The sequence below is a fragment of the Atractosteus spatula genome, chromosome 5 (assembly GCF_055471065.1).
Source record: "Atractosteus spatula isolate fAtrSpa1 chromosome 5, fAtrSpa1.hap1, whole genome shotgun sequence".
In the NCBI taxonomy this organism is placed as follows: Eukaryota; Metazoa; Chordata; class Actinopteri; order Semionotiformes; family Lepisosteidae; genus Atractosteus; species Atractosteus spatula.
The window spans coordinates 30,243,124-30,264,434 of NC_142710.1; the positions used below are offsets into that span (position 1 = coordinate 30,243,124).

The 21,311-nt window shown below is 36.9% G+C and overlaps 1 protein-coding gene across 1 annotated transcript in view; it reads right to left on the minus strand.

Moving 5' to 3' along the window:
* The window catches only part of hspa12a (heat shock protein family A (Hsp70) member 12A), a 47,314-nt gene that overhangs the window by 4,578 nt on the left and 21,425 nt on the right, over positions 1-21,311 (minus strand). Inside the window, exons 2-9 of the mRNA XM_088916598.1 lie at positions 21,222-21,304; positions 18,803-18,930; positions 12,893-13,079; positions 11,132-11,236; positions 10,290-10,406; positions 4,904-5,075; positions 2,951-2,953; positions 1,999-2,085 (exon numbers count right to left, since the gene is read on the minus strand). Coding sequence (XP_088772724.1) covers positions 1,999-2,085; positions 2,951-2,953; positions 4,904-5,075; positions 10,290-10,406; positions 11,132-11,236; positions 12,893-13,079; positions 18,803-18,930; positions 21,222-21,304 — 882 coding nt within the window. The remainder of the gene's footprint in view (positions 1-1,998; positions 2,086-2,950; positions 2,954-4,903; positions 5,076-10,289; positions 10,407-11,131; positions 11,237-12,892; positions 13,080-18,802; positions 18,931-21,221; positions 21,305-21,311) is intronic.

Here is a 21,311-nt window from a genome sequence, read left to right on the forward strand (position 1 = left end):
ATGTGTGGAAGTTTTCTATTTGTAAGCATCCCAAAGACAAATATGTCTTCAAACTAGATCCTGCTAATGGATTTCAGTTCCACTTGGCACAAATAGGTCTTTACATTGGTATTTATTTGTATTATTAAAGTGCAACAAACATATAACAGAGGAGAAAGCAAGTTTATACCAATAAATTGATGTAACTCCAGATTAATCTTCTTCAGATTAATGCTGTAGGACTAGGTATTGGTATTGCTTTAGAGACCTAGCAAGCCTTCAGACGAACTGGCGCACCAGGACTAGAGTTGGACTTCCCAAGCACACTTGAAGGACTTCCTCCAAGTTATTACCTCTTGTCTGGAGTTCTAAAAGAGAATTGTTTGGGGTTTCTTCTGTCAGTACATTAAGCTTTCTTTACTGTGTTCTCTTCTAGATGGACATTAAGTAACACACTATGCATGAAAGAATAAAGGAATAAGTGTATGGAGATCAAGCTGTTTTATAACCTGATCAGAACCAGATTTTAAGACTCCTAGTATCAAATAATCCTAAATACAGTACATACAGTACAAGAATGGAATCATTTGGGATTATCCAGGTCAAACTGACACACTAATGTGTATCATGCACGCTAAGACTGGAGTTTCCTGTTTAAAGAGAGATGAGACCCCACAACAGGTCCATACCATGATTCCTCTGACACCCTTCCTCTAATTATAAGTATGTTTCCTCTTACTACATTTCTGAATACTGAGAGAGAAAGCAGAATACAACTGCTGATGATATAAACCTAAAAATAGCACACTAAAAGTCTCATCAGATTTTAATTTTTAATTTGTAGAATATTTTATCATAATACTGAAGTGGTTTAAAAACCGAACCTATCACCAAATACAGTATATAGCTCAAAGAAAAACATATCCATGGCTCTTTCATTTCATACCCTTGATAAATGCACAATTTTATTTTATAGAAAGAAATACAGCTCCAGGAATTGCATAAAACCAACAAAGAAAAGATACTGTTTCTTGTACTGCTACATCTGTATACAGAAGGATATTTATTAAACCCATTTTCTACCTATTTTGGAGTATTAAAACAGAATATCACAACAGCTGTGCCATGCACTGACCCATTGCAAACATGTCAATTTGCACAAAAGAGCCAGGCTCTACCATACAGAGTCTTTCTTCATAATTAAATCAAGTGAACTGTATTCACATACTGTATGTACAAATTTATACCAGAGTAGCATTTTAGAAAGATGGGGAGTTTAAACAATTCTTTATAATTTTTCATTCTGTCACACTTCAGAGAAAACCTGCTTCCATCCCATCAACATTCCAGTTGATATTTTCTTTTGATTGTATTTTATTTCATTTGATTGTATTCATGCAGTTAAATCCAGTTGTAGATGATTTTACAAAATATGGGGAACATTTTTCCCATTAGAATCTGTAATGATATTTCCTGGCAGTGCACTCAGTTTAGTTTGGTGTGGTAGATTGCAAAAAAAACTTACTGTTTCCCCAGACAATTTTTCTTCTAATGATCTGAGGGCTAATATATTAGTGCTTTCTTATGTGTCCTCACCACCTGTTTTGAAACATTATGTAATGGAATTGCTTCTCAGCCATCTCCTCATCATAAGAATCACTTCATCCAATTACAGTAAAATGTACATTATAACTTTCCCAGTACAACAAGGAACATTTTTATTTAATGAGTAGCCATCCTTTCTCCACAACATACTGGACACTATAGTCTAATAAAGGACATCCACCGACCATGTATGGTCCCTTGACCATATCGGACTGCAGTTACACAAAGTCACACAAGACCAGAAGTGTGAGAGAAACAAAGAATGTGGTTTTGTCAGATTGTTAATCTGCGAGTGTTATTAAGCAGGGTGACTGGTGGTCGTTTATGAAAAGACCACAGTGTCATTGCCAGGAAGTTAAGAACCAGCAAGAGCAAACGATGAGTGATGTAAAAAGCAATAAAGGAACACTCTACCTTCTTCCAGCTCCGACCAAAGCTCTCCTATGACATTTTCCACCAAAAAGGTGCGGCTCTGCCGATTGCGCCGGACATGCTCCTTAGCTGGTTATTGATAGAAAGAACATGACTCAATGCAAGATGGCAAGTGCTGAAAAGCTGCGTTTTAAAAAAAAGCAGGCAAGAGAGTGAAATGTAACAGATGGATATTAATTTACTCCAGTTGACATTTTTATCCAAAGCACTTTACATCTCTACTCATTTATATGGCTGGGCTTCGCACTAAAGCAATCTGAGTGAAATGCCATGCTCACGGGTACACCAGCACTGCCACACTCAGGGTTGAAACCCATTAGCTTGTACTGCAGTTCTACATCTACAGTCCAAACTGCGACTCCACACTTCTGCCAGAGTAATTGGAAATATGGCCAAAAATATCCAATTTTAATACAGATCAATTTCTCAATGTACTGGAACTGGAATTAAATAACAGTGCTGTGTAACCTCAAGGCCTCGATGTAGAGCACCGCAGTGTGAGAATGCCATCACTGCCATGTCAAGGTTGCTCAGCTCTCCCATGCAGGGAACAACAGTCGGCGGCTCAGGCAGCATTAAGTCTGCATCAACTCTCCTCACACGTAGGTCTGCACTGTACCTTCAGGCAGAACTTTGAGGAGTTCTGAACATGCCACTCTATAATCAATTCTCTACTCAAAGCACACCTCCTTAAACCACAACATTCAGGCAGTGGTTGTTGTCTTATTAAATCATCTCTGTCGTTACTTTTAATTTGAGGCTGGTAACTATCTTTTCTAAGAACAAAGGCAAGTTTACAACTCTTTTAACTTGCACTTCTTGGTATTCTTTGATTAGACACTAATCTTTGACATACTCTAACCGATGAACAATGAATTTAGATAAACCAATAAGAGAATTAATCTAAAGAATAATAAAAGCATCAGAATTCTACCGGCTATATAATATTTAACTACTCAGATTGTCAGTTTAGGCAACCTTTCTACCACAGACTGTAAGTACACTTTGGAGCAGTTTGATGACGTTATAGTTATTTCATTAAAATGTGATGTACAGAAGTGAACCTTCAAGGGCTAAACTGGGCTAAACACCTCATGTACAAGATATTATTTATGAAGACACTGTGCTTCATTCCATAAATAATTTAGTTCTGATTCGCCATATTAAACACGAGCATACATTCCACAGTATAACACAGTATTCCACATTAATAAAAAGACAAAAGCAATATTTCTTTTGCATGACATTCCTTTATAAATCTAGCTCCAAACCCTGGAAATAATACTAAAATAAAAGTGATTCTTAATCTCAATCTACTGTTTTTTTCCTATATAATATTAATAAATGCAATCTAGAAGCATTTCATACATTTAAATGTTGCAATCATCAAAATAAAGACCACTGTGATTAAAATAAACTAAGCATGCAAAAAATATTTGCAGGCAAATAAAAAAGCATTATTACTTGCAAGCATGGCAGAACTATTTGGTATTGGGATAGCTTGCAAATTTCTGAACTAACAAACAGAAGTAACAAATAAAATACATGCGACTAATTGCAAATAAAAGTGCAATTCAGTCACTAACTAGGCCAGATTTCAGAGCAAAATGACACAGGTGCATTATCTTTTTAACCTCAAATGAAAAATACTGCCCATACAACTATTATTTTATATTATTAAATTATAGTGTCCGGTCAAAGAAAATGTCTTATGACCACAACATCCTAAAAACTAAATCGCAATTTAGTGACAAGTATTAGAAAAAGTCTTCCCATATGGATTTGCTGTTGCTGCTTTCACTGCTGGCAAAAACATGAATTGAATTTCAGTGTTGAAGGGAGCTTTGCAACTTGGGTGAACCTCGATTGACCTCCTATTCTCATTAAACTCTTAATGAACAAGACCGAAAGAAAATGTTAGGAGGCACATGGAGCTTCACTTATGCACTTTTGGAATATAGCAACTGGTGCACTTATTTGGTAAGTATGTTAGAGGTTTGCAGCTGTTGAAACAGCAGAAAGCATGCATCATTCAATAAAACTGGGAGTGTTAATGAAGTAAGAATCATGCAAGTTTAAAGTAAAATAATAGGTAAAACTATTTTATAAAACATGATGCAAATGTTAATAATAATTATTTTTCTAGGGGGGGCTATAATATTTTACAAGTCTCAATGTACAATGGTTGCTTCCAATTTCCTCTGCAAACACAAGGTTTGCATACAACAGGATTCATTTGTACTTCTATACCCACCTTGTAAAACAAACAGCTGCAATGCACTAACATGCATATGCACTGTTTAGCAACTGATTCATAAGCTAGTATTCACAAAAACATACACATTCTAGAGGCAACTAAACAGACATGGAAGTCTGACAGTTGATATACAGGAAGGTATTAGGATCCTGTTAATTACTGTATCCAGTGACTGCTAAGCTGTAATACTGGGAATGATGTGTTATTTAGTCAGAGAGGACTATGGATACAAACAAAAACATTTGATTGTATTAAGATGTTGCAAATTCAAACCTCATAGAAAGCATCAATGATGCCTTTATGGATCATCATTGGGTATATTACTATATAAATCCCTACAATCAAATTACAAAAAATATTTTCTGAAAAGCCCCACTTTATGAAAAGTGACTGACCCATTCTTAAATCATTCTGAAAATGATTTCCATCACAGGTACTTCTCACTGTAAGATGCAAACTCTCTTGCAAATCTCATCTCAGCATAAACTGGAATATGGATATTGTTCTTTGCTCCACAATGGTATTTATCTAGTGGGTGCCCCAGGTGCTGACTGCAATTGGGACTGTGAAGTCTCCAAAAACATCTCATCATCATCTAGTCATAATTCAATGCCCCACACACTAGTTTACCCTGTGTCATCCCAGCTCCCACATTCTCTGTTGGACTGCAGCCATTCACAGTCGTCTTGCAAGTCAAGTCAATCATTTGGTGGAGGCGGAGCTTCCTGCAGTAGATGGAAGCAGCTTCCGGTTCCAGGGCTATGATTAGCTGCTCAGGGTTGTCAGGGGTAACCAGGCCAGACTGAACGGGAGGAAAACAGGAAAACAAGAGGTTGGATCCGTGTGGAATGCAGCACTTTCATTTTGGGTAGAAGCTCAAAAGAAATCCTTGGTGTACACTCTGGTTCAGTTGCTTTAAGTGTAATTTTAAACAAAACAGGTTCAACATTTGAAGCTTGTTTTCATCAACAAAATCTTAATCCTCCTGAAAAGGAAACTTCAACACAATTAAGTCCAGTTTAACAAAAACGGAAGTATTTAACAATTTAATTCTTATGACACATAATTCATTACATATCAATTGTTTACAAAGTAATGAGCTCCTCGGAACAAATTATTTTTGGAAAGTTATTTAGTTAACACACTTATAAATAATCATATTTTGCCATTTCTATATCATATACATATGACTGATTGTCAATGCCTACCAACTGTATTGTCGAATTTGTTGTAAAAAGCAAGATATAAGATTTTGAAATTCTCTTAATTAGTTCTATTTTTTGTAAATTTTACATATAGTTAATACCCTACTGAAATATAATTTAGATTGCAATGCTTCCAAGAATGTCCAGACGTACTAAGGAATCTTAAAGCATGAAACTTCACAGTAATTTAACAAAAGTTCTTTTTCATCCAAGGACATTCAGGACTGTGCTAGTTCCCATTTTCATTTTCAGTCCAACTGAACACACATTAAGTTGAAAATTACATAATTCTGTATTCATACCCACTTACCAAAGCAGAATGGTAAATTGTTTGTCTGTCAGAATAACTGATGAAACTAATAGGAATCTAAAGCTACACTTCGCTTTGAATGTCATAAATATGGGTTTAATACTTATTCAATCAACTTCTCAACTGATGTTCTAGAACACAAAAATTAAGTCAATATCTAATAAATATCTGATGGCTATGAGGTACAGATGTGAGAGATAGTGAAGAGTCTGATGACATAGTTTTATTTTGAGGAAACAAATGAACCCCTATTGTCTATCTTCTGACTACCGAAATAATCATTCATGACAATCTCATTCTGTAATCCTGTCAACATCAATCGGTTGGCATAGAAAAGGGAACACAAAGGAAAAAACCTGCTGCTGTCCATCTTGAAAAACTGCTTTTATCATTCACACAGTAGTAACTACAAAGACGAAATAATTACTATAATTAAACATTTAAATACAAATTGTTTCTTTCAGTTCTTTTTCATTTTTTCCCCTCGAAGACATAATTGCATTGAACGTGGCTATGATTTATTGAGATTGGAAATGGATTGAAAATGAGATTCCATGAGTGTCACTGGGATTTTTTTGAACACGTGAATTGTCTGTGTATAGGATATTCTGTGAAGCAGAGTTGCAGAACATGTTCCAAAGGGCATACCTGAAGCCCCAAGGCACTTCAACACACATCATAACTATTGTTTCTTGCACGCAACCTGTCACCTCAGACCTTCAAGGTGCAGAGTGGTTGTCATTATCAGAGTTCAGTATATGTCTACGTCATATCCTCCATACTTACACAATGAGAGTGGAATTAAAAAAATAATTTGCCCTCTCTGTAACACCTTTGATAGTTAAATCAACTTCTCATTGTACATAGTATAACGAACCAAATTAATATGATACTGTTACAGCTATAGGTGACTAGGAAGTGTCTCTAAGAGTTGAGATAGAGTGTGTAACACCTGGTAGTATAAACACTTCTAGTTTCAAAGCAGAGGGGATGTTTGCTGAGATGTGGGGTCTCCCCTGATCGAAAAAAAAATTGTAAAGTTTACCTTGGTATACCTAGGTAATTAAGTTGTGGGTTAATGACTGTCAATGAGCAGTCCAGAAACACACCATATAAGATCACATTAAGACCACAGAGAGGAGAAGAGACAACAAGAAGAGAGGAGAGAAAGAAGGTCAAACCACAAGAGAGGAATTGGAACTTTTCCACCAGGCGAGAGCCCCTACTTCATGATCATCCAGACCAAACCTGACTGGAGTTAAGTATCTGAACCTTGCTAGAGAGAGCGTGCTATTTTCTGTTTTTTTTTTAGGGAACTTGGGTTTTCTTGGTAAAAGATAACTCGGTTACAGACGTCTTTCCTGCCTGTGGGTGAATTTTTAGAATAGGGCGATAGGCTCCCATTTATTTTGTGGCATCTGGGGTGCAGTGACAGAGATTTAACTGCAGGTTGTATTGCATGTATTTAGAAAGCAGCTTTTTTGCCCTCTGTAGGCATTATTTAAGAGTTTAATACTTGGTAAGTCTGGGTTTTTTTTCAGGGTGATTAGAATGTTAGGATTCTAAAACACCTTGTTTGTAAACACTGTATGTATAGTAACATGTGTGGATGTTTTGTTGTCTGCAGCATAGTGTTTGTCTCGTCATTATTAATAAACATAAATTTCTGTCATAGATATATTTACTCTCTGGCAAGCAATACATTATTGTTTGGTAAAAAAAGGCTTTTTTTCTCATTTTTATTCCAGAGCTTTCTAAACTTTCTAAACCAGAGCCTGTGAGCATAAAAATGAATCACGCCTTAATGTGCTGCCTGTGTTCATGGAGGTAAGAAGAGGATTGCGATTCTCCCCTGTGGAATAGAAGCATTACAGCAAAGACGCTGAGTCACTGCAGAAACACACTGCAGTGACCACAGGGCACTCTGGGTTCCCACTGCAGATACCATAATGAAAAGCCGTAGCACTTAATTAGTGTGAGGAGGATGAAGTCATGTTTCGGAAAGATAAATGTATAAAATGTGTCTTGTGCAGAATAAACTGCATTATAACTGAGTACAGGGTAATGGGAGTGATAATCATTTTTGCAGAAGACTTTTTAAGGATTTATAATTGATGCTGAACCCAGGAAAGCTTTATGAATTCCAGGAGTAGTCCACAGAATAATGACAGATTCTTTATGGCTTTCATTTTGTTTAGTAGTGTCCACAACAACAGTGATGCAGTGATGCAGTTCTTGTCCTAGAATGACATAATACAGAATAGCCCATGAGTGTCTTATTTTAAAAGCGCATGTGTAATCTGCTTCAGGTTAGGGGCTTTTATATTCATAAAAAGTCGAGCCCTATTTTCAAACACCGTATGTAAAAAGGCAACGAATGGGTGCCTTTATTTCAAAGTGAGTATTTTAAGACAAATGTATGCAATGCCAATGATAAGAAATCACCATATAAAAGAAAAACCCTATCATGTCAAAAGAGAAGGGAGTGTTTTACACAGCTTATCAAAAAGAAAAGACAGCTTTAGCTGGAAATCTCTTTTGCAAATGTTCTTCTTTCTGAGCATCTCTTCTTCTCTCGTTTCTACATCTGCTGCTGCCTTTATCTTTTTTAGTGCATGCCACCAGAACAGATTTAAACTGAGTCAGCACCTTCTGTAAAATGTCAGTTCAGCTTACAGTATGTGACAGCTGGCACAGCTGTGTCTGGATGGACTGGGCTACAGTCACTGACCTTATTCCAGGAGTCCTGACAAGCCAAGGACTGTCTGAGCTTCACACCACCTAATAACAGTGGCATTTGTCCAACTGTGCACAAGTGTAGATCACAGGATCCATTCGGTTCTCAAGCACAGAACTGCAGTGAATGAGCCCTTGAGCAGCTCTAGGAGTCCACTAGTCTTAAAAGTTAGTCTGAATTTCAAATAAGCTAAAAAACCAAACCAACAAAAACAGATTTTCTAGTTCACTCTTCTCTTGGATTCTGCACAGCTCAGAAATGTATCTGAAAAACGCTGAAGAAAAAGAACATGTAAGTTCAAAAATAATAATATTAAGTTCTTCTTACATGTTTTGATAGACCACTCTTTCTACAGTATGCAACAGCTGTTGATTCACACAATATTTACAGCAGTTGTAAACTGTCTGAAGGGCAGTGGTGTGAGAGCAATCCTAAGAGAGTTCTGGAAGCTCATACTGTTGTGATGACTCAGAGCATCAGGCACTGCTCAGGCTCTTGCTCAGTTTTTGGCTGAGGAGAAGGGGGTGTGGCACAATGATGCAGAAACATGATGAGCTCATTCTGCAGGAAAACTGCCTTCCCCACCTTCCCAGACAAACACTTCAGGCACATCCTCTCGAGTCCTCCAGTATGGAATGGGCCCACACTTAGTGTGATATGTACTGTACATTGCTTTATGCCGACACAGACACGTGAGTCCTGCAGTATTTTTGGGGGCAAAAATCTTTTATTGGCCTGTTGGTGGCAGTATACCTTACAGCAAAATTAGATTAGTAAAACTAAAATGTTATGAATGAGAAATTGCTGAGAGATTAGTTTTATGAAAAACTCACAGAATCAAAGATATTAAAGAAAAGATAAATGAGCCAAAGATGCTGTCCCTTTTTAGCACAATAGATAATTAACTTCTAAACACTAGTCACACAGGACAATTTCAGTATATAGTATTTGCATTTTAATCAAAATATGCCTACAACACAATCAAAATAGTAGAGCTTTGACCTTAGAACATTTTGTCATCTTCATAAAGCTTTACTATTTTGTGACCTACTTTGTGCTTAACTTTCAGGTAAGAAAGAAGAATCTCATAAAAGAACCAACTAGCATAGAATGTCCACAGAGAATTCATCTGACCTGATCCAACTAAAGCATTTAAATACACTAACATAACTTGTAATTAGATTTGCTTTCCAATTTGTCTTATGTGTAAAATTATTAAATAAGTTACATGTTAATTTTATTTTTTCTCTTATGATGTTTGTACTATGTATAAAAACACCCTTCAAACCATTTAAATTGGGAAACTTTTGAATCCAAAGAACCAAAGGAGACTGGACTTGACCTGTCAGAAGCCTTTTTTGAGCAGCTTGGAATCATGAAAGGTTAAGAGACCTGCTTGAGCAAGAATTCATTTCTTGTTTACCCGTCACTAGGCAATTTATTTTCCAGAGAAGCAGTCATCAATGTAGAATAATTAATGTTAATAATTAATTAATGTTCTTATGTTCTGTGGTGAGGCCGAGGGCATCATCAGTATTCCTGAATTCCAATACATTTTCTATGCATTTCTTTTGGAAGCCAGTGCAAAAAGAAGTGCAATGGGCCGATCTCAGCAGGTTCCGATTTCTTTGCAGTCACAGAAGTCACACTTTCCAGGAATATTTACTGTGCTTTTATAAATGCTTGATGAGCCAAAACACGGAGTCAAAAGCTTTTCTTAGCAAGCCAACCTGCCCTTTGTTTCTCCACTGTTGAAGGTTTTACCTTATAAGCTGCCTGTCTCATAAACTGCTTTGCCGGCTGCTTCCAAATGGCCGGCACAGTGATCACCCATCTCACATCCGCGTTGTCAAACTCGGAGCCCGTTTGGTCGCTCAGCTCCTGAAGTAGACAACACAACAGGTGGCATCACAGACCTGTGCTATGACAGAAGCCATTCAGATAGCATGTCATGGTCTTTTTAGTAATACGTGTGTGTCTCTGAAAACCCCCATTATGTAGCTACTACAGTAAGGGTCAATAAACCCAATACCTAGTCTTCATTTCAGATGCTTTTAAAATAATTTTATATTTTTTATAATTGGAAACGGAGCCCTCCAATGTGTAGCACCACGTCTGTAGAACTTACTGCCCAAATCCCATAAAACACTGCAACAGAGATAGACATTCTTGAAACCAATCTTTTCACTGTAGCTTTTAATGTACAACTGTGGCTTTATTGTGGCAATTTACTTTGTGCCTTTTCTCCTCTTTGTATTTGTTCTCTAATACATATTGCACATGCACTGCTGGGAAGTGTATAGTTCTTTTTAAAAGCACCTGTAAACAAAATGTCCGACTGTTTTTTTTTCAGCTAAGCTAAGAGTTAGCTTCGTTAGCTTTTCAGTTAAGCTAGAGTCTTTGAAAAACAGATGCATTTTCTAAAAATTCATTCACTATAATTCAGATTTTTTTTTCTTATCAGCAAATACCTTCTTACACTCAATGTTGCTCTACGAGTAAAAAGAAATATAATTACACAATGGTAAACATTTGCCAAAAACAAGAGCTAGAAAGTTAGCAACGATATTTTTTCACAGTATAACATTATCTCACTGGCAAGATACCTTCAGTGCCTGCTCCTTGAAAAACTGCAGAGCATACGCAAAGATGTCCAGGGCTTTTACTCTCTTTGCATTGGCTGCCTGCAGCTCGGTCTCTACTGACAGGTTCTGTAGAGACAAGGCAAGAGGCCTGTTATCAAAAGGGGTATGATAATAAGACAACGGATATCATTGGGTTTGCACCACAACCTAGTCTCCATCACAATTAGCAAGTGAAAATACCATCTTTTTATTTGTTCAAGGCAAAAAATGATAACGTATGGATTCCTCTGAAATGTGTAACTCATTTTTTTAGCTGTGTCCCTTTGAAACAGGCATGCATAACATGTAAACTGCTCTAGAGAAGTATGTATAAAAAATGTATCTCACAAATATTAGAATCCAGAGTAGAGTCCAAAGCATAGATCACAATTCTAGCAGAATTTGAACAAGGATCACTAGAGGACAATTACTGTACATTCACTGTAGCTAAACTCACTGTGTACAGGATTTTGTTTATTCCCATGTGTGTGCACTGCAATGTCTCTCTTCCTGTGTCAGCAACATACATATATGAAAAGATCAATCAATCAATCAATTTGTTTATTTGAACATCCCAACCAACAACCCGATCCTCCTTTTTATTGTAATGCCAGCTAATATAATTAAGCATATCTGTATAAATATGTATATCCTCCTGTCACCTCATGGAGCTCAGAAATGGCATGCTCTTGATCACTCATTAAACCTGGACTCACAGATGAACTATACCAAATTCAGGTGCTCATCAATTAAATGTGAGTCACAGTTTCCTGCCCTGTCTGACTGTTAGCTCAATATTTTCATTGAGCTCTCATTCATGTTGCTCCTTGATTGATATCTGAGAGTTCCTCATGAACTCCATGCTGCCAAACTCTCAGTTCTGTTAAGATTCAAACCTCTCTAGTTAATGGGGACAGATGTCCTGTATTTGGTAGCCTTCTACAGTTTAAACAAAACTCTCATAAGAATAAACTAACACCTGTTTAACCTATTCTATAAACACACCAGGGATTACATTTCACTTAATCAAATTGTTGCTATTGTTAATATTTTAGTATTGCTTTTAAACATTCTTTGCTATGTTTAGTGTCAAGAAGTACTGTATATACAGTATAGCTGTCCAAAGTAACAATAACTTCAAAAGTACTAAAAGTTAAGAAAATTTCATAAAGTCAGGTTTGTTAAAATGACATGATAGATTATGCAGAGATTCACAAACACCACTTGTGGCTAAAAAGCTTTCTCAATTCTTATTGCCCACAAGCTACACTGCCATACACTAATCTGTTACATAGAGGTTCAGGTGTGGAGATGCTTCAGTGTCTGTCTGGCTGCAAAGGAACAGTAAAGCTTAAGTCTATGCTGAAGTAAAGAGAATAAACAAAACGCAACACAAGTTTACCTGTTAATTTGCTACATATCCTCTCGAATTACAGTAAAAAAGACAGCATTTTACGTTTCTTTCTCAAATGCTCAAACTGTTACTGTTACCTTAAAATTTGATCGCAGCAGTGAAAATAAAACAATGCAAAAAATCTTTCATCCAAAAAGAAATGATCAGAAACTCAAAAGCTTAAAAGGATAAGGAAAGAAATCTTACATGCTTGGAGTGTTAAATATATTTTAAGTGAGTGGTGCAATATTTAAATAGGAGTGCTAGAGTTATATACATTCAAGATATTTTTTATAATTGTTATTGAATTTTCATGCTTTGATAGTGGATGCCAAGATTCGTGTCCTTACAGCGGTTGTATGTAGCGTCATCTTGAACTTCTCAAGATACAGCCAGTGCTTGGACTCGCTAGGGTCTAGGTCATGGTAGAAGTCCCGGGCCGCGTAGCCAAAACTGTGGAACTTCCCTTCTGGAGTCAACAGGATGGTAGTGGGGGTCTTCTGATTGGACACTCCAGGATCTCCACCCTCCCAGCGCCTGGTGCACACAGTACAAAGAACAGCCAAGATTTAGCAACAAGTACAGGAAAGGCTTTCATTTCCAATTCCAATGAAAATGTTGGTTTCAACTAATCCAACTATACATTAAAATGATCTTCAGAAACTGGAAGAACCAGGCACAAAAAAATTGATTAAGCTATCAGAATTGTTCATATTGCTAGTAAAATAAATGGTCAACCACAGCAACAGCTTGAAGAACTGTTCAAATATATCTAGACATTTATTTTTTAGATATGATATAAAGTATACAGTATATATAAGATGTTTAGAGTATTATATTGCAGTTAAAAAAAACTCTCAGCTTATCATTGATGACCCCGCTCACCCTCTTCATTCCCATTTCCATCTGCTGCCTTCAGTTTTAGAATGCCTATGGCCAAGGAAAGTACACAAGAAATCATTTGGTATATTAAATGCAGCTACAGTAAGTGACTGTTTCCTGTATTGAACTATCAAATTATTTGTAATGGGAATGTAGTTTGGGCAGAGAGATTTGTGTGTATATGTATTCCAGAACTATTGTTTTTTTAATATGTATTTATTTTATGTTGAGTGTTACTTTTTTGCATTTTTAATATGGTGATGCCAAAGACAAATTTCCATCCTTTATTTATATCCTTATATCATTTTGGATGGACAAGAAAGTTATATTTTATACTACACAGCACATCTCAAAGTAATTGGACATCCAGTAAGGACAAAATCACGGGATGGATCCATGCAAATCCTCAATGTAGTACTTTATAATGGGCAAATGATGCATACCTCTGTGTTACACTGCTAGTGCATGAGCAAATTTCTCATTGTCAACATTTGTGTAATATACATTTGAAAGGACAAACATTGTATTATCCAAACATTGTGAGTGTTGGCAAAAAAGATGCTGCAAACATTCTATACCTAATGGTACTTCCTCAGGCTGCATAATGATGGATTTTGCTCAAGACAGCTTACTTCTCATTTTGGTACCCAAAGGAGAAATTTCTGGTGTCTATAAAATTATTGTCGGTAAGATAAGATCAGAAATGAAGAAATCTGTAGACGATGTAGGGTGGTGGATGTGGTTGAGAAGATGCGAGAGGCGAGGTTATGGTGGTATGGACATATCATGAGGAGGGACGTTGAGGAAGTAACAAAGAGGGTAATGGAATTTGAGGTGGAAGGTAACAGGGAAAGAGGCAGGCCTAGAAAGAGATGGATAGATTGTGTGAGAAAAGATATGGAGGTATGTGAAGTGAGTGAGGAAGATGTGCTCGACAGAGACAAGTGGAGAAGAGCAGCCAGAGCAGCTGACCCCAGGACAGTCTGGGACAAAGGCTGTGAAAAAGAAGAAGAAGAAATCAGATCATGTTAACCTGTGCATTCCATCTTGGAATCATATAAGAGAAAAAAGTGATGATGCTAGCTTTACAAAAAATAAAATGATTAAAAGAAAAGCATTTACAACCTTAATATTTACGCATACTTTGTAATGGGTGTATGACTTAAAAGAAGAATTGTGAGGACGGTGCTGTTCAAAAAAGACATCTGGCAGGTACTCCTGAGTGACAGTTGCAATCACATCAGGTGGTGAAATACTACTCTACTGGAAAAACATGCTTTTCTGCAGAGATAGGCCAGGGCTTATAAATAGCTCTATTCCCACAGTGATATAGTATGCCATATGTTCTCCAAGCGCTAATGACACTGATGAATTTATGACACAGAGCCCATATAGGGAAGAGCATATTGTGGGGTAGTAAATGAAATATAAATGGAAGTCAAACCACATAATACTATGGAACAAGTAATAGGTTTATTCCACGCTGAAAAGAAAAGAAAGAAAACACAAAAAATTATACTATTTTCTCATTAAGTTCACCTGACCTACCTCCAACATAATTAGATGCCTTGTGAATCTCTTATATTACAGTAGGTACAAGCAGCAGATTAACAATCTACTAAGACCTACAGTATAAGAAAGACTGCTAGTTCAAATGTATTCTGTAACACAGTCTCTCTTCTGGTTTGTGTAAGATGTCAAGCTAAGAGATTCTAAACAGAGAATTCTCCGATGTCCGCTGCTGCTAACAGAGCTTGTCCTTTGCACTGCAGTTCAGCATCACTATTTCATGACAGCAGGCAGTGAGAAATGACATGAGTGGTCTGACGGTACACGTACAGCGTCATTCAGGAGATGCTGGATGTCGCTGTTAGTTTAATCATAACCAGCAGGTGGTAAAACAATTATTTGGATATATTCACGAGACCTTGCTAATGTATTTCTACAGTTGCAGAGATGTTAAAATGCATTCCCTGAAATAAAAACACAAGATGTATTGCAATCTTTAGAAATTTAGTGATCTGATTGAGGTAAAGAACTGATTTTATTAATTAAATTAATTTATAGTCAGAAAATGTATAATCTGGAATGATGTACCATGTGATGAAGTGCCATTTCTATTGATGCGTACTCTATCCAGAAAATATGTTAGGCAACCCAAAGTTTGCTATTTCATCAATCCATGACGTTGATGCAAATTGAAAAGCTGCTGTATACACACAGCTGTGTTTGTCATGTTCCTTTTAAACGGGGGAAGCAACCAATTGCTATTTGTACACTCTGTTGGCTTGTGCTCCAGCTATAGTAACTTAAACAGGTTTTGCAGTTGCAGTGTGAAGGAAAGAAATATCTGAAACAGTATCAAGCTCATGAGACAGATGTTGTGCCTGACCAGCTAAAATGACCACCCTTTTTAATATCAAATGTATTATTTTCTATACAAATGTATAGGGCAACATAGCCCTATACTTATGTTTGCTGAACATAAGATTAATGGAATATCAACAAGATTAAAAAAGCTGAATCATTTTTGTAGTCCTTGCTTCAATTCCAAAGGTGAGTTGGACAGTCACTGGCATAGATGTGGACCCCTACCTCCAAATCTATGAACATTTTAAGCAAATATTTAGTAAGAATTACAAATATTGTTTGTTTACTACTTATCTCACAGTATCTCTTCAAAGCTTATCGAATACACATTCATCCTTAGAAGGCTATAATTAAGGTTTGTACTCAACTACTTAACTTACTGTAAGACATACGTTGTTAATATTATTATGCAAGCCTACTGAATTAATTTTGCAAGAAATTTTAATCACAGCTTTTCATAATGAATAACCAATGTTATGAGATTTATCATTGTCAAATAAGTGTAGTTTAACATTTTTTCTTATGCATAGCAATTAGTAAACAAAATTGCTGGTGATAATGGCTGTTAAAATTAATGTCTATGAAAACTGATTACCAACTAAAGTACCTACAGTACTATTCTTTTACATTTGGGTTATTCCATTTCTGGGTAAAAGTCAAACCCCAGATCTTAACCTCATAGAAATGCTGTATGGGGACTTGAAGTGGGCAGTACATGCAAGAAAGCCCTCAAACATCACACAGCTGAAGGAGTTCTGTAAGGGGGTGTGGGCAAAAAGTTCTCCAAGTTGATGTAGGAGACTGATAGAGAATTACAAGAAACGCCTACAAGCAGTGATTCCTGCCAAAGCAGACAATTGCATTTCTGACTTCTCTGGTGGGCATAACAATACATTTCCATGTTCTACAGTCTTGGATTCATTTTCTTATGCTTGTTTAACAGTGCACCATCAGCCTTCATGCCGAAAAAACCTTCTAAAATCCACATTTCAACATCAGTTTTGATCAGCACAACTCCAACACTCAACACAATTTATGCAGTTGTTAAGGGTGACTGGATGATGGAAAGTTAAAATAAGGATGAGACTGCTCCAGTTAAATTATAACATTTTATTCAACTGTCTGGTGCACAAAAAAAAATCACCCAGGTGAGGAAGTAGGAATAACCTCACCATACGCCTGTCTCAAAGCTACCACACCCCAGGTGCTTTTACTGAAGTTGATTAATGGTTCCACAGAAGTAACACACTTTTGAATACACAGTTACAATTTCTGCAAAATCTAGAATAAAGCTGTTATGTCCCCGTGCGTGTCCGTGTTTTTGTTTTGTTTTTTCCGCTTCCTGTATTCGGGTACCACCCCCCCACCAATTGGTCCATCACTCCACCATCATTGCAGTTGTGACATCATCATCAATCAACTCCCAACCAATCAGTAACTAGATCCACAGTTTAAATACCGAAGAGCTTTCAGGAGCTTTCGGTTTCGGTAAGCTTTCGGCTCAACTTCGGGTTAGCTTCGGCTCGTTTTCACATTTTGCTCGCTAGTGTTCATGTTTGTTCATTGTAGCTTCGGCTTCGTTCGTTTGTTTTGATTGCCGGTGTTTTGTTATTACCTTGCCCGCACTCGTTTCTTTCCTTTTTACCTTGCTTGTGCTCATTTGTTACCCTATTCCTTGCTTGTGTGTTTTCTTCGGTATTACCCATTTTCCCATCAATTGGTTCACTCGTGTTGTGTTTTTGTTAACTGTGAACTTGTACACCAGGGGAAAACTTATAGATAAGGTTATCGGGTTACATTCTGCACAAGTAGATTTGTTTTCTGTCTAGACACACCAGGTTAGGGGCGTGTGCCACTCGTGTATTTTGGTTCTGGTTAGTTCAGTGTAGGGAGGTTAAGGTGCATGAAGATGCCGAAGACCTTCTGATTTTTGTTTGTTTGGGTTAGTTAGGTTAGACCTCACTGTATTACAGTAACTAGATCCGTTTGGTTTTGTTATTTTCTTTCCTTTGGCACCGCTCAAGTTCCTTTTCCCTGTGTGTTGTTATGTCCTGTATACGTACCAGTCACTTATTCAGTTTTTAAAAATAAATCACTTTTGTACCAAACTTTTGTTTTCATGCTTCCCAAGTCCCTCACCAGAAACCCACCTGCATTCAAACCCATCCTAAATGTTACACCCCTTTACCCCTAGACACCTGGAGTCGTAACAAAAGCATTTTTTCAAATGATGCAAAGGGTAATAAAAAAAGTAGGGTAATAAAAATATGCATTGCATAGCATTGGTTAACAGCAACTAAAACCACCATTTCTTTCACCTGCCAGGATGTTTAAACAATCAGGGCTCCATTAGTTATACTGTTATGACAACAGAGTACAAATCTTACAAACAATTCAGGCTGGAAAATGTCATTTCTGTCACGTTTTGGTGAGATGTCTAAAAAGTTCAAATATGTCCATAGCAGGTAGAATGTATAGTGTTATTTCTCAGGGAAACCATAGCTTTTATTGTAATAACATTTGACAAATGTTAAACCTATCTGAAGTGAACTAATATACCACCAAAATACACAAAATAATATATTAAGCATTTAAACAATTGCTTTTATGCATACATTTTATAAAATCGGAACACTTAATGCCATATACCGTAAATATATACCATTTCCTACTTTGTTTTTGAACAAATTGAAAATACTGTACAACAAATGTATAAAGATTACAGAAATGATTTAAGGGGTTTCTGTATTTTAAACGTGCTTATTTTAGCTGTGAACACAAGACTCACTGCACCATTATTATGAGTCAGCCATAAAACAACTAACCTCAAAATGCTTGAAAAACAAGAGATTCTGCTCTACCCTAACCTCCCTCCATTCAGTCTCGTCTCAGACATGCTTTTAAGGAGACTCCTCTAGCACAGCCCATCTCTGCAGCTCTTCAGACATCCTGACAGATTGTTCAGGCTCTGTGCCAGAGCCCCACTGCTGCTGCATTGCAGTGCTCACCTCATGGTGTGGACGCACTCCGGCTCCTTTGTGAAGGCATAGGCATAACCACTGGACGTGGTCCCGAAATCAATGGCCACCACCACCATGTACAGCGGCCCCGCTGCAACATTCTGGTCTGGGTCTTTCTGCAAGATAAGAGTGGTGGCCTTTACAATATCGCCATGAATAATTACTAACGACCAAGGCTGTTAAGTTACAGTACATAGGCAGTAAAAACTTTAGTGTAACCTTCTGTCCTAATAATGACAGGCAGTATTAATGAAAAGAGGTGCGGCAATTTAATATTTGCATGCAAATTTTGCTGTTTTGTCGCTGTTAAGGTTAGTAAGCTTGTAAGTTCATCTCCTCTGCAAATATGTGATAAAACTCCAAATACCGGTTTTGTATGTTTCAAATGTTCAGTTCTTCACAAAAAAAACTTAAATTCTATAGCTTGTTTTGTGCTTCCACCAGTGTTCTTGTTGTCACATACTGTATACGCTAGTCCTTACAATTAGTATTCTACTTAACATCAAAAAATATTATATGTGGAAAAACAAATTCCTAATGCAAGAAATTGTATATGGCTAATAAAGTGATCTTAAAAAATTATATTCACAATCATTTAAGGCTCATATTCTCTGTTTCAGTATTTTATGATAAATTATGATTGTATAAGAGCTTCCATATGATCAATTTAAAGTAAAAATGTAGAAAAAAGAAGCTAATGGTAGATTATATGCTGAAAGGGTGCTAGTTTAAAAATATATAGTACATACTGTATCAAACTTTTATTAACATTTTATGCACCTGATTAGGTGAGTGTAGAAATCATAAATGTAAAGCAACAAAAACATTTGTAGAGTAAAATCTTGATCTTTAGTAATTTGAATGTTATTTTGGAGCCAAAATGAAGAAATGTCAGACATGGGATACTTAAAAATATTATATAACTGGGTCCGAAAAAGAAGCCAAGTGAAATGTAATACTATACAGAAAAAATGAACATACTGTTAATGATGAAACAGCATAACACTGTGCAATCCAAATCCCTTGCTACCACGAACAAAAGTGAAACATGCACGACCTAATGACACAGCTCAAAAAAGCTGAAGTGGAACATAAAAGCCCAGCTTCAACTCTTCGCACAGGAGAGCAGCCTGTTGGTACAGTGGGTTTGTCAATAGGAGTTCTGTCTAGGCAATCTGAGTTCAATCCACTTCGGGCACACGTTTTAGGCGGTGCAGTGGCTCTGTGGCTAAGGATCTGCGCCCGTGGCTGGAAGGTGGCCGGTTCGTATCCCGCGGCCGGCAGAGGAATCCTACTCCTTTGGGCCCCTGAGCAAGGCCCTTAACCCCAACAGCTCCAGGGGTGCTGTATAAATGGCTGACCCTGCGCTCTGACCCCAAGCTTCTCTCCCTGTCTGTGTGTCTCATGGAGAGCAAGTTGGGGTATGTGAAAAAAAGACAAATTCCTAATACAAGAAATTGGATATGGCCAATAAAGTGATCTTACCTAATTACCTAATCTTATCAAACAGCTCAGAGGACTCAAAATGCTTTGAGAACTCATGATAGAGAAAAACAACAATAACTTAAATGACATGTTAAATCTTGAGAGTAGATAAAACACATGCTTAAGAGAGAGTTTTTAAGAAAAAAAGTGGCTGAAGTCTCAAGCAGGTCTGTATCATAACTTAACCCATGGACAGCAGTAATCTCAGAGAAAGCCGGTACTATAAGTGATTCTAGCAAACACAGGAACCTGTAGAAAATAATGGTTATCCACTGAACTGGAAATATCTTGAAGCAGGAAAGGGAGGAGATTGCTTAAAGTTCAAGAACATGATTGCTAAAAGTTAAAGAACATGAAACTTAATTTACAGTTGATAACAAACCACATAGATTTGATGCAACTTAAGTTTGAAAGTACCATTTATAACACAAACAGATTCATTATTTGGTTTTAGTACTATAATTTTTTTGAAGTCCTGGGCTTTCAACTATACCAGTGTTTTCCACTTTCATAATCAGATTCCTTCTAGGTCAGGCACCAAAACATATGCTTTACACATAGCGTACATTCACTGATACAAACATAAAAAAATGTGTTCAGATTTGGCTTGAGAAGGAGGACTTAAATAAAGGTTACAATTGTAGCAAATATCAAAAGATGTGTCTAGTTAGGAGAAATGGTGGTGCTTTTATCCAGTCCCATAAAAAATATAATGGATGTAGAAAAGAAATTAACACCGATGAGGAGTAAAAAACTAAACCTCTAAATTAAGGGGACAGGTCACCAAAGCTGATAATACCCTGAAAATTACTAGTTAAAAAAATGTGAAAATTAACAAACATTAAAATGTAAGGATTAGCTTGAGAAAACGTGTCATTTTTATCAGTGGTTTATTGTTACTGATCCCCAGCCAAGCTCTTACCAAAGAATGCGAGGGCGAAAGAGGTGTGATTCCAGGATCTCCCACACTTTTCGCAGGAGACGAATACACAGAAGATACTGACTCTAAAAG